At 44.3% G+C, this 14,629-nt stretch overlaps 1 protein-coding gene across 9 annotated transcripts in view; it reads right to left on the bottom strand.

Annotated features, from left to right (window-relative positions):
• The window catches only part of tcf4 (transcription factor 4), a 160,664-nt gene that overhangs the window by 62,937 nt on the left and 83,098 nt on the right, over positions 1 to 14,629 (bottom strand). For all 9 annotated transcript variants that reach the window (XM_062558765.1, XM_062558763.1, XM_037484484.2 and 6 more), the window contains 2 exons: positions 8,466 to 8,592; positions 7,145 to 7,194 (listed from right to left, as the gene is read on the bottom strand). In XM_062558765.1, the coding sequence (XP_062414749.1) occupies positions 7,145 to 7,194; positions 8,466 to 8,592 (177 nt within the window). The remainder of the gene's footprint in view (positions 1 to 7,144; positions 7,195 to 8,465; positions 8,593 to 14,629) is intronic.

Consider the following 14,629-nt stretch of genomic DNA (forward strand, 5'->3'; position numbering starts at 1 on the left):
TTTTACTTTTACTTCCTGTAAAAGTTTCATTTCATTTTTGGGGGATAATCTTGAAATATAGATTACTGTTTATTCATTCAGCATTAGCAAAGCTCTGAGGACGAGCTTCAGAATCAGCCTGAACAACAAATTAACTAAAACAATCATATCTAAAGGAAGAAAAAAACTCCCAACACCAACAAAGAAAAACAACAGTGAGACGACACTGTGCAACCTGCTAATGTTAGCAACTGATGCCTAATTTCCTTTTGATTACAAAGACATCCCACGCTCTCCTCTCGAGTGACATTTAATTGTTTCTCGAAAGTAAATCATCAACTCAGCAAACTAAATTTGACAAACAACAATATCAAAACTTGCAGCGCAGGGAGACGGGAGAGCAGAGGGGGGGGGGGGGGGGGGGATGAATTCATTAAATGAAAAAGATCTTCTGCAGGGGATGAAAACAAAGATGAAAGAAAACAGACAAGACTTTTCTTTTTTTCCAGCAGAAGTAAACGAAGGGGAAGCAACATGCAAAAATGCCATTTGGAATCTTTGTGGATTCACCAGAGAAAAAGCAGCAGTGCAGGAGAGCAGAAGCTTTTTTTTAACAAGTTCGATATCTAAATTTGAACATCACACACATCAAGCACGGAGTGCTTGAAGGCTCTCAATGTGAACAAAAACGAGAGAAAAAACAAGCTAAGAGGCTGAAATGATACTTGGAACCTCTAAAAGTCAAATCAAGCTGCGTGCTTTAGATTATAGAAGTGGTCTGAAAACATCAGCCAAACATATAAAAAAGATGGAAATATCCAAAAACATCGACCCTTCACCTACCAGAACTCATTTGACACAAATGTTATCAGATGTAGTGTGTATGTGAGTGAGTGTGTTTGTAGCTTCACTCTCATTGCAAATCAAACATTAAATATATATAATAGTCCATTCAAGTTACAGTGGCTTATTCTCATTGAACATACTAGGTTGAAATAGATTCTCTTAGAATGACATTTTTAGTATTTTTAGCTGTAAAATAAGAACCTTTGTGAGCCAGCCACACCAAACCCCACCTACGAAGCAGCAATGCAAGTGGCAGAGCTTAGTTTGAGCCATGTGAAGCCTCTGCTTAGTGAGCTTTGCCATTGGGAGCCGGGGTAGTGTTAGCATATACACATGGTACGATATGCGATATGTACACTGCACCTTTGGTTTTTGTGCAGCAAGAAGATTGTAGATTTTTTGTACCCAGTGGCCAAAGCACACAGTATCCATTCACAGCATGGACAGAGGAACGACTACAGCAACAAGATGACCTCGGACACATCAGGTGACAAAGTAACACGACACAAGCAATATTCAATGGAAGCTTCAGCCGAGCTCCAAAGGCGCGGTGGGGTCATTCGTTGCCCTTCCATCTCCCAACGAAGGCTCCCGGTGCGACATATCTACGTCAACTACGTCAACCGGCACCCGAGGCTAAATGTAGCTGGTCATGCTAAGCCATTTAGCGGCTTTGTCCCTGGTTAACGTGGCGCTGGAGGTTGGGGTTGGGGGCTGGAAGTATCTTATACACAGTATGTAATGAGGGTCCTCACATGTCTGCAGGTACAAACATACGTATGTGTGCGGACTGTTTACCGATGGTCCATTTAGTCACAAAGACAACTTTTGTTTTTGGCCTCTTAGTGTTGCCATGGCACCCAACCACACGCACACATTGCAAGCATTCCCTGCGTGAAGCTGTGTTTGTACTCAGAGCAGGTGCAGCCCGGGTAGAGCACGTGTGTGTGTGTGTGTGTGTGTGTGTGTGTGTGTGTGTTTTCATGTCTTCAGTTACATCCAGTACAAGAAGATCACAGCTTTAGATCATCTGTAAACCTGTGACCACACACCATCATCACTGGTTTTTTATATCCCGAATCTTGTTGTGTGGTTGCAATTAGTTTGTGTGAGTGTGTCTCTGTGTGTGTCTCTGTAGATACAATAGAGTATAGAACAAACCCAGGGAAACCTTTACGTTATGTCACAAAAAAACTTAATGAAAGTACTTGTGTTCTTTTGTTGATCACAATCAATTCCACAAATGACTGATATGGTCTGATCAGTAAAATACAGGCTGAAAGAGCCTAAAGAGGGCAGATCAAGTTAAAAATACATATACATGAAACCATCTTTGTCTTTTCAAAACGTACATTTTACGTATTTATTCAATACATTGCAATATAATAAAAGATTTGTGTAAATGTATTGCTAGTTTATAGTGATCAGCTTAAATCAAATAATATCGGATCTGGAATTAATGTTATCTATGTAACACTATATTTAGAAAACATATCATACTTCTTTTAATGTACTATTATTTAACTATATTTTATTTGGTTATTTGACATAACTATTATTTTAGTTTCCTAGATTTGTTTTAGTCAAATGTATCACTTTTGATATAACTTTTTATAGTATATAAATACATATTTTTCTTCCTCATTAAGTAACTCCCGTAAGGAATACCAAATAACATGCAGTAGAATCTGATCAGATATCTAATCAAAGGTGTATTTCAGGGTCTTAAGGGTCCATTTTTAACTGCATTTGAAATATTTCCATCAAAAAAGATTGAGCCTCACTAATGTTCAACCACCACGCACACAATGTAAAAATATATAAACTAATAAAAAAATAAACAAAAGAAATGCTTCTGTAAAACGATTAAGAAATGGAATTTTCTGTGCAAAAGTGACGCATTTTGCTCATCTCATCCTCGTCGCTATTAGCAGCGTGTATAAAAACAGGAATCTCTGAGCAGTGGAATAATGCACCGGTCACATGTTCAATCTCTACAAGGAGTCTCGCTACAACGTTGTCTCACAGTGTTGAGTCCCAGTAAGAGAAAGTCTGCAATTAACACAAAAATATTCATGAGGTTCTATTGATGTTAAATGCCACTGTAGTGCTTCACACACCAGGTATCAGTCGCAGTGACCCAGTGACATACATTGGTTACAATAGACCCTTAGTCCATGTTTTAAGATTTCTTTCTTCCAAAAGGCGCAGCTGTTTTTGTCCACAGGCTTTCAACCCAACCTTTATATGACACGTGTATGAATACATATGAATAGGGGGAGGCAGGCTTTTTGGTGCAAGGACGGTAGAACCGCCTTCACGGGACAAGTGGGTGGAGCTTTATCAAAATCCTAAAGTTTGAATTTATTTATTGAAAAAAAAAAATCTGATAGTATTTGATATGAATAGTATTTTTGCCCCATTGCTTAATGTATATTGCTGCCATCAGCCTATATATCTTTACATTTTGGCAGATACGCAGCATTAACATCACTAGATGGAGAACAGATGCTATGCAAACAGAATGTCTAAGTGTTCTGGTTTGTATGTAAGTTCAGAGCCAGAAAAACACTGGGACGAAACCCGAAACAGAAGCGATTGTGAAAAGGAACACCTTTCCTTTCCAGAATAAAAGCCACAGCGCCAAACAAGCCGAAACCGACTCATGACCCAACAGAACCCGCCAATAGAAGACACCTAACACACAAACACAACATATTCATATAAAAACGACCCCAAAAAGAGGCATAGTGAAACACAGCTGATACCGATGCCAGCCAGCGGAAGAAGGGGCCTCTGGATTGACGTCCCTGCAGTCAAACCTCCTCTCCGTTTCACAGACACCGGGTCCTCTCCTCGCTGCCGCTCTCTTGATGTGAGCGGCGGGAAGCAGGCGGGATTACTCGCACCACACAGGTGGAAACCGAGAGGTCTGAAGCAGAGAGGCAACGCAGAGGACGGGGAGCCAAAGGCCGGATCCCGGGACTGTAGGCACAGCCCTTTGTTCCGATGAGCCCGTGGTTACAATGGGCATTTCAGTGCAACTTTTATCAGCCAACGAGGCCACAACAGATATAACTGTGTTGGAATCCGATCAGCCGACACCACATGCGTACGTGGCCTGGCATGTATAGGAAAGAGAGGAGGAAAGGAACCCAGCTGGGTCCTGCTATCTGGGTCTTGTTGTGTTACCACCAAGGAAAACCCAACGTCTCCTGAACATGAAGGGTTCAACATGAAAGCTTTAGAATAACAAATTAGACGCCGTACTTTTACTGCAATTGGGAACCGGGCTCCATCCGCCTAAAACGCATCAAACCCCAAAACCTCGTGTGATTTTTAGAGTACACAATAAGGAGTCTTCATTCGTCCACAAGGAGGACGTAGCAGGAAACAGCGTCAATTTTTCAAATCGAATTAGCTGGTTTTGTCCAAAAGGTCTGAAAGTTTGTGAAAGCCCACAGAGATGTACATCGCCACTGTGTCAAACACCTTGGGCCATTTGGCTTGCCTTGAAAACACCAAAGAGCAGCTGGCATGTTATTTTATTTTTCCTTTCTGGCAGACTAGAGCCAGGAAGGGCATCGCTGCCTTCCTCTGGTTCAACAAAACCAATATTTGGTTGTTCAAACACAATGATGTACGTGTTTTTTAGCATACAAAGCAAGGAAGTGCGATGTGATCATAAGTGGTCGTTGGAGACGCGTGTGGGAGCGCGTTGAGGGTGTGAACTGATGTACTGTGGACTTGTGATTGGACCGCACCGTGATGACACGCCGTGCTGGCACATGGACCGATACCAGAGGACAGCCTTTGGATCAAAGTCAGGAGGGGAACAGGTCAGAGTGTCATCAAGTCATTTCAGATGACCAACCCTACATAAAAGGTTTAGAAGCTCCCAAATCACAAAACCATGATGTTTTCTTACTTTAAACAAAGAATGTAGTTCTGGTGCCTAAAACTACCGTAACATTGTTCAGCCTAATGATGTCATGTAGTTGCCTAAACCTAAAGTTAAGATATAGTTATATTTGTTGAATCTAACTACGTATTTGTCTTCCCGATAGCATAAGTTAAATTGCTAAAGACACAGTGTTGTTGCTTGTTAACCTGTATGTATGAAATGTCTCATCAGTCCACTTCACGTGCTTCCTCACTGCTGTTCCTTGTTCCAAACACACACACACACACACACACACACCATTCCCCAGGCGGATGCAGACACAGCGAAGGGGAGGAAGGAGAGGAGGAAGCGCAGGACAAAGAGGGCCGGGGCCACAGAAAGGCGGACTCCCGCCGAGCCAAAGAGGCGGCCGACGCGCCGTACATTCAGCCAGCGTTAACTGGCCATTAATGAGGTCAGCAGCAGAGAAGAAAAAAAAAAACTCCCCACATGTAAAAACACTTCCAAGTACAAATTAGAAATAAATGCATTGAACACCCGACTACTTTAATAAATACTTTGATGCTGTGGTCCTCTCCTGGCTGCTATCAACGCCAACCCAAAGATGGATGACATCTAGAGTCACATGAAGACAGAGAGGCCTGTGTGGAAATGTCCAACACCATTGAAAGTGATTAGAAAGACATTCATCTAGTAATGGATGGATCAACTACCTTCAGCAGAACACCAATTTAAATGTTGGAGTTACAGACTAAGCAGAATCAGTGAAAAGCAGCCGGGACATTAAATGATTCTCATTTTGTTTTTCATCCTTTACGGCAGTGACTTGGTGAATGGGTGATCTGCTTAGGGCTGGAACAAGGGATTGCCTGAATGAATAATTCAATGGCATAAAGATGACATGTTCTGTAAGTCCAATGTGTCTTCAGATGTCTTTGAGGAGCAGTAAATGCTGATGGAGCAGAACGCGCCGCCTCGTGTTCTGTGAGTTGAACTGGTCCCACTGAGTTCCACCCTCAAGGCCTCCAACCAGCAACACATCGACCAGAAAGACTTGAAAAATCCCCCAAACCAGTACGCACGGAATCATTGTGGAAATCAGCACACAGATATAAGAGGGATCATCGTGCTCCTTCTTAACAAACAGCCCACACTATAAATGAGTCCCAGTGTCCAAGCAGTATACAAACATGAAAAGGTGTATTACATTATGATATGGCCGTATGTATATTATTACACCTGTTTGTAACAAGCACTCATGCAAATTAATAATACTTCATAACAATAATCATGGGATATTTACTCATTAGGTAAAGATTCATAATTGGTGGTCACTTACTAACATTTTCTTATCTACAAGGAATAACGCTTCATAACTATTTTAATTTACATTTTCAATTAAAAAGAAAACGCTACTTAAAAAATCCTCATATAATGCATTTGGAAAAAATGCATTATATAAAAAAAAATATATATATACATATACAATAAAGTATTATAACTATAAGAATTATAATATACATTGATGTTTGCAAAAATAATTATGATGCTTGACCATATAAAAGACTTTTCATTTTATTAGGGCTACTTAAATCTAAAAATATCCCTAGACATTACAGAAATGTCTTAGTAAGACAATTTGTATTTGTTGTCATTTGTAGATTCAAAATAAACACTTAAAATAGTGGCTGGTAGTGTCATAGTGTGTTTTAAGCTATTTACTAAATGTCTGCATTCTGCTTCGAAATGCTTCATGGGGGAAATAAAGAAAAAATAGGCACCAAATAGGCAATTATTTTGTCTGTTCTGACATTACCTCATTTCTTTATTGAGAAGAGTCCAAAAAATAAACAGGAAGGCCAACAAAAAGCCGACAGCTGTTTGCGTCCGGCTCCGACAGCAAATTCACAAAACCTGGCAACGCGTGCAGCTTTTCTTCCTTCTACGACTCCGCCTCTCTCAAGACATCCGTCCTTTCCAAGCCACTGAAGAGAGAACCACCTGCAGCTTCCACTGCTCACACCTTTAGCCCGTGATGCCAAAGATCTAACACAAATATTCAATCTAACGCTTGTAGGGTTATTTTCTCAAAACATTAAGAAAACAAGAACCATTCATGAAACTACGTATCAAAAGATACATCTTTTATCTTTTCTAACTGGCATGAAATGTGTCCTGTTGACTCCCCCCCAAAATAGGAAAGAACTACAATGAGGCGACAGTCGGGTGGTGCCGGCTCGGCTCCTCTTCCCCCCTGAAAACCTCACAGAACCTGGCAACGCGTGCAGCTTAACCTCCCCAGCACGCTGGAGCATGAGCAGCCATCCTCCTTTTGCAAAACCACTCGAAGCAGCGAAAACACTGCAGACACAGTAAAGAAAATGATCATTTCAAATAAAAGCCATCGTCACTTACTGAGGACGGCAAGCCGGGAGGGACCTTCCGCACCTTCTTTGGGTGAACCTCTGAGGGAGAAAAGAAAAAAAGCAACACAACAATTCATGAGGTTTTATCAGGCCGAAGAGGCTCCTTTTCCTCCCTTTTGGAGAAAGGAGACACTGGTTTTTATTTGTTTGAATTTAATCGATCACCCCGAGAGGAAAAAGAGCAAGGCCGCTTTTCCCACCGCCGGGGAAACGTTTGACAAAAGGAAGCTGTCACTGCAAACAAGCGCGACGCAATGCGCCGCTGCAAATAAAAAAGACCCAACACAAAAAAAGGACATGGTGGATTTTTTTTTTCTTTTTCATCCGGGTTTGATAAAAGGAGGCAGTGGAGCTTTTGACACGTTTATTTTATTTTTCAGGGTTTCTCTCAAAGGGAGTGAGAAGCTGTCTATTAACTGGGAAGGTGAGACGTTGATGGAAAAATGAATGACTGCCTTTTTGTAATTTAGAAATCGGAGTGTCCTTCCAAGCCTCACGGTACCAAGGCCGCAGCGTCTAAAAGACCCCTGTACCTTTAGAGGGATGCAGCTCCCTCAAAACACACACACACACACACACACACACACACGGATCAACAGGATGGTCACATGCGGACACACACTGGCAAGTACTCTCAGCCCTCTTTAAAAAAAAACACAAAACAGACAGCAAACAGAAGTATAAATAAGTAGTATAAAAGGTCTAAATATAAATTTAGTATAAATCCATCCACAAAACAGTTGAGCTGTTAATCAGACACATTATCTGGGATCTTATATTTGATACTTTCACATTTCATTTCATTTATAACAAAAAGGTACTTGACACAAACACAGCATGCAGCGATTTGTATTCTCATTTGTTTTAAGTTTAACTTAATGTGTTAGTTAACGTGTGATCCTTTGTTTAAATGTGTCTGTAATAAAGCTCGGGGGGCTTCTGACAGGCTGATCAGGGGGACAGGGATTAATAAAACAAATGTTTTAAAGCTGTTTTTATTTATAAGGAGTTCACTTTGTTGTCATTTTGGAGAATGTGTTGGTGGTTTGGAGTTCCATTATATTTCTAATATTTTGTCCAGCCCATTTATATCAATTCCCCGTTAATTTAAATATGGTGGACCAGTGTTGCAACTGAGATATAATATCTGTCATTACAAGGAACTATTTCATTTCCTTTGAATAATGTATTTAAAGGCTTATGGTGAGGTTCTTGCAGGTATCTGTTCCAGATAGAGCGGTCATGCATGAGAGTAAGGTGGTAGGTGGTGGTGGTGGTGGGGGGTTAGGGGGGGTGGGGGGGCGTCTCACCCATGGTGTCCATGGGCAGCGTTCTCCTGCGCGGGTTGGAGCCGTAGTGCTGGTAGTAGTGACCGGCCGGCTTGGTGGGCGATGCGGCGCCGGGACTCCCCAAACCCAACTCGTCACCCAGCGTCGCCTGGGCCAGACACAAAGAGAGAGAGAGAGAGAGAGAGAGAGAGAGAGAGACTGTCAATCATGTGGCCTTGTGAGTCAAAGACCAGAACGCATGAGGTGGAGGAAGTGTTCTTTCACGAGGGACTTCACACAAAGCAGGAAAGCATATTTCTGATTGGAAGACTGCAAAGACACACCAGTCACAGCGGAGTACGATACCAGCTGACCTCTTGTAATACCAGTGCTGAAGGAAATGATCAGGACAACGTGGACCAGCGCTACCAAAGACATTCATCACCTTTGCTGCAATGTCGTTTTTGGGGGGAAGTATCTGTTTAAGTCGAGATGCTGAAGTTTGTCATTTGGAGGCGGCGTGAAATGTCTGGAACCCCGGGCGCACCAACAGTGGCCCAACGTCAATGATCAAAGAGAGTATGGATCGCTGCAATGTCGACATTGAAACGTTGAAAATGAGCTCAAAAGGGAATGTTAGATGTAGGAGGAATGTTTCAGAGAGAATACTGGAATCATTTTGGCCATGATCAGAATGCTGAGAGCAAACAGGTATGGATCCCAATCGGATCGGAAAATGGACCAACGCACCGACCGTCATACAAGAAGCATATTGGTGCTGACGTTAAAATAGAACATTTTCGAAAATGGACTCATTACTAACAAAAAACCCTCCATTTATTCATGTTGTAATTACAAATAAAGCACAGATAAGATAAGAGCAGACGGAACCGAAATAACATCTGGTCCCGAAGCCGCCTCTCCTCCTCAGACGGTATTTACCTCATGCTGCTGGGCGAGGAGAAGCGTCCCCCCCCCCGTCCGCGGCTCGCCGTCTAACTTCTCCTCTCCGCCGCCTCGTCCTTCCTCTAACTCGGTGACTCTGTTTACGGCTCCGACTCAGCGAAGCGCTCGCACATTGTCCCCGCTAATTAAGTTCAGCGATTCGCTGGCAACAAGTGGCGCCTGGGCCCTGCCGGAGGGGGGGAGCGGAGCGTGAGAACGAAGGGCACCGTGAAGAATGCAGCAGAGGGCCGGGTTTGGGGGGGGTTATTTCGCGAGGAGGGAAGAGGTGAAAAAGAGATCGCGACCCCCCCCCCCCCCCCAACCCCCTTAGATGGACTCAACCACTACTCTGTTAAACTGTGGACTTTTTTCCCAGCTTTGTCGTTAAGTAATTAGTGAGTAGGGTTTCTCGAGGAGAGGGGGGCGGGGGGGGGGGGGGGGGGGGGATATGGAGGGATGTTTTTTGGGGGGGCTAATCTGAATTCTGATCAGTCGCGTCCGTCCTCTGAAAACAAGAGTTAGCTCTGCACTGCCGGGCCAAGGAAGGGCTTTTCTCATGCTAAGCAGGGCCTAAGTAGGCCAATTACAGGGCCAGCCTCGTCCTCACAGCCATTCTGGCTTAAAACAAAAGGGCCCTTGTCTTAAATAAAGTCAGTCACACACACACACACACACGCGCAGACGGAGAGGGAGTCAGACACAAAAGGCACACACAAACACACACAGACACACTGATTCAGTGTGTCTGTGTGTCATTGGGGGTAAAAGGGGGTTCCCTCTAAAACAAAAAAGGGTCTCGTTGATTGTGGTGATTTTTTTTCCCTTCCTTTTCTTGTTTTTTTTTTCTTCTCGCACTTGAGCACCGATGCCAGGCCGGGCCAGGCCGGTCACCCGGGCAACCAGACGAGGCTAGAGGAAAAGCAAAGTAGCCGTCTGTCTCTCTCTTTCACTTTATCCATCTCTATGTACCTGCTTGTCTCGTTCTGCCCCCCCCCCCCCCACCCGTTAGTCATGTTGTGTGCTGTCAGGGGAAATAGAGGTTTCAAAAGGTCCAAAACAGACGACCACTGTGTTTTCTGACTCCTTATTTTTACCGTTAGTAAACGTCATAAGGTCAAGGAAGGAAGGAAGGAAGGAAGGAAGCGAGAGATGCTTCCAGTGTCATTTCACTGAGAGAGAAACATTCATTACTAGTTAGGGTTTCTCCTCAGGAGACAAATGTGTTCGGCCAATCCGAGAGGTGCGTTTATTGGCGATCTATAGTGACCATCACTCTGCATAGATAAAAATAGGATATGTCTCTAATATATATTTCCATCGTTCACTGCTCCTCGGTTGCTCCCTTTTTTTACATTGTACATTATCATGTTTTCTCTGTCTCTCCTTGATGCTGTATCTCTCTGTCCCTCTCTCTCACACACACACACACACACACACACACACACACACACACACACACACACACACAGAGGTCTGTGTCTCACTGAGCTGACTGGGCCTCGGTACCCAGCTGCTCACAGAGATGATATTAGCTAAGATAGATTACCAGAGAGAGAGAGAGAGAGAGAGAGAGGGGTAAAAAGAAGCAGAAGCAGAAATAAGGACAACAGAAAGTCTGAAGATGGAGAGAAAGAGGAACTAAAGACAAACATGGAAGATACTTTAGTAGCGGGGCAGGCAGAGCAGCAAGCAGTCAAAATAAAAAGAACGGATGGACTGCAACGTCCCCTAAAACAATGGGTTGACTTTTTGAAACATTTCTCTCACATTCAAATGTCATTTAAATCAACAAAAGAGCTTTTAGACATTACATGATTGTTTTTTAAGTCTTTTTCTTTTTTTTACTGCTGCTTTTTTCTTTCTCCCTCCTCAGTTTATACCCATGTCTCCACTGGGACTCAAAAAAACACAGACAGAGAGAGGGACACAGTCAGAGACAGAGCGGGGGACACAGTCAGAGACAGAGCGGGGGACACAGTCAGAGACAGAGAGAGGGACACAGTCAGAGACAGAGGGGGGGACACGGTCAGAGACAAAGAGAGGGACACAGTCAGAGACAGAGAGGGGGACTCAGTCAGAGACAGAGAGAGGGACACAGTCAGAGACAGAGGGGGGGACACAGTCAGAGACAGAGGGGGGGACACAGTCAGAGACAGAGAGGGACACAGTCAGAGACAGAGAGGGGGACACAGTCAGAGACAGAGGGGGGGACACAGTCAGAGACAGAGAGGGACACAGTCAGAGACAGAGAGGGGGACACAGTCAGAGACAGAGAGGGACACAGTCAGAGACAGAGAGGGGGACACAGTCAGAGACAGAGAGAGGGACACGGTCAGAGACAGAGGGGGGGACACAGTCAGAGACAGAGAGGGACACGGTCAGAGACAGAGAGAGGGACACAGTCAGAGACAGAGAGGGACTCAGTCAGAGACAGAGAGGGGGACACAGTCAGAGACAGAGGGGGGGACACAGTCAGAGACAGAGAGGGACACAGTCAGAGACAGAGAGGGGGACACAGTCAGAGACAGAGGGGGGGACACGGTCAGAGACAGAGAGAGGGACACAGTCAGAGACAGAGAGAGGGACACGGTCAGAGACAGAGGGGGGGACACGGTCAGAGACAGAGGGGGGGACACGGTCAGAGACAGAGGGGGACACAGTCAGAGACAGAGGGGGGGACACGGTCAGAGACAGAGGGGGGGACACGGTCAGAGACAGAGGGGGACACAGTCAGAGACAGAGAGGGGGACACAGTCAGAGACAGAGAGGGGGACACAGTCAGAGACAGAGAGAGGGACACAGTCAGAGACAGAGAGGGGGACACAGTCAGAGACAGAGAGAGGGACACGGTCAGAGACAGAGAGAGGGACACGGTCAGAGACAGAGAGGGGGACACAGTCAGAGACAGAGAGGGGGACTCAGTCAGAGACAGAGAGGGGGACACAGTCAGAGACAGAGAGGGGGACTCAGTCAGAGACAGAGAGAGGGACACAGTCAGAGACAGAGAGAGGGACACGGTCAGAGACAGAGAGGGGGACAGGAAAGAGTCATTAATTACCAGGAAGTGCTGGCGAGGCAGCGGCGCACCTGTACGCCAGCTTCGTGCCAGCTGACACGCACACACACGCAAATGTGCAGACATTTGTGCACACACAACAACAACACACACTCCTGAGGGAGCGAGGCCCTGAGGCTGCTACCAGAAACAGAAAGAAAGCAGCAGGGAGACACAAATAAAACTGGACTCACACTGGAGCAGGAACAGTGTAACCGCACATTGCACATTATACACATCGAGTCGGAGTCTGACACAACAGTTTAATCATTTCAACCACTTAAAAAGTACGAAAAGAAGTTGGAAAGTTCTCAGAAGCCAACGTTTGGATGGAAGATTTGTGGGCTCAACAGGAGAAAAGCAGGAAATGACTTAATAAATAATAAGCATGGAGGCTCGATGGTGATTCATTTTATTGTGATCATGTATCAATGCACAAATATTCTTAGCACATATTGAACTGTTTATATCCCTTTTGTAGGAATGAAATTTCCAATTTGTTTATTCGGTTTGTTTTTTGCGTGGAACATTTTTTTTTTTCATCTTGACTGACCTTAAAAAACTTGACAGTGATCCTGAAACAGAACATTTTTCAGTGTCTTCATTTACAGAAAACCTTTTAGTATCATGTTCCTTCATTCCACCTGCTGGATTTGATATTTTAAATAACAGTTACAGGAGTAACCTATAATCTAATCAGCAAAATCAAATATTTGAGGGAAAGTTGACCGACTTCCTGCCAAGTAAGTCCCAACCTTGTTCAACTGTTATTGGAGCACATACCAAAAAGGGGCGGGGCTTAAGAAAGCTCAACTACAGCTTTAACTCGTCAACAAAAGAGGTTTCAATAGCCAAAGTCATCTAAGGCAGTGGTTCTCAACTGGTTCTGGCTGCAGGATAATTTTTGGATCGGAGTCTCTGAAACACCAGCTGCTGTGTGTGTGCGTGCGTTTATGTGTGTGTGTGCGTTTGTGTGTGTGTGTTTAGAATGATGTCACAGGAAGAAAAAAAAACCTCGGGGACAGATAACAACAAGCAGAGACTCTCCCACTCTCTCTCTCTCTCTCTCACACACACACACACACACACACACACTTCACTCCAACACACACACACACACACACGCAAAGCAGTTCAAAGCATTTCTCCTTAATTAGCGCTCAACGCTTGGCTTGACAAATAAATAGCGATCATTTAAGAACACTAAGAGAAGAATCAGACAGCACATTACACCTCACAATATCTGGCAGCTTCCTGCAAGCAATTAGAAGGGAATGGGGTGTATGTGTGTAGAGGGGGGGGCGGGGGGGGGGGGGACACGCACACGCTAGATCAAAGGAGAGGAAATAAAGTAAGGGAAGAAGGATGCAAATGAAACTGAATGGAGAAGTGGGCATTGAAGAAAGGAGAGAGGGAATGGCGAGGAAGAAAATAGCTGAGAAAAAATAAGTATTAAAGTAAATCAGAAGTTTTAGAACTAGGGGTGAAAGTGAGGATGAAAGTTTAGGAGAAGAAACAAAGAAAATAGGAAGAATATCAAAAGAGAAAGGGGATAAGAGACTGGAAGTGGAAAGAAGACGATAACTGCGAGAAGATGGAAAGAGAGGGAAATAAACAAGGAAAGGACTTCATGGTTGGTGAGAGTAACCCCTAACCTTAACCGCAAGGAAAGGGAAGAAGCACAGAAGAAGAAAAAAAAAGAGGACAGAAGTAGGGAGGGAAGAAGGGAGCAAGGTGAAGAGGTAGAGAGAATGAGGGAGGTAGAGACACATGAAGGGAAAAAGGAAAGCGGGAGGGAAGAAGAAAAAAGCTACAGAGGGCAGACAACAGCAAACGGCCAAAAGGACAGAAGTAAAAAGGGGGAGGCAAGCGGGAGGAAAAGGAAAGGGGGTAAGAATAAAGACAATAAAATGAAAATAATAAAGGTGAGAGACAGGGGAAGAGGGAAACAAAGGATTGAAGGCATTGGGAGGAACAGGATGGAAGGAGGCAGAGAAAAGGGAGAGAGGGGAAGAAAAGAAGGGGGGGATAGTCAGGAAAGAAGGGGGAGGAGACATTACGTGAATGAATGATAGATAGAGAGACAGATTTATATTTGGAGATGAAAAGCGAGATGAAAAGAGAATGAGAAATAGGCTACCCTGCGGTGCCATCTTGAACTGATCGCTCCCATCATGCCTCAGTCCCAGCTGCCTTTACTTTGTAG

Source organism: Pungitius pungitius, chromosome 18, assembly GCF_949316345.1.
Source record: "Pungitius pungitius chromosome 18, fPunPun2.1, whole genome shotgun sequence".
NCBI classification, from domain to species: Eukaryota; Metazoa; Chordata; class Actinopteri; order Perciformes; family Gasterosteidae; genus Pungitius; species Pungitius pungitius.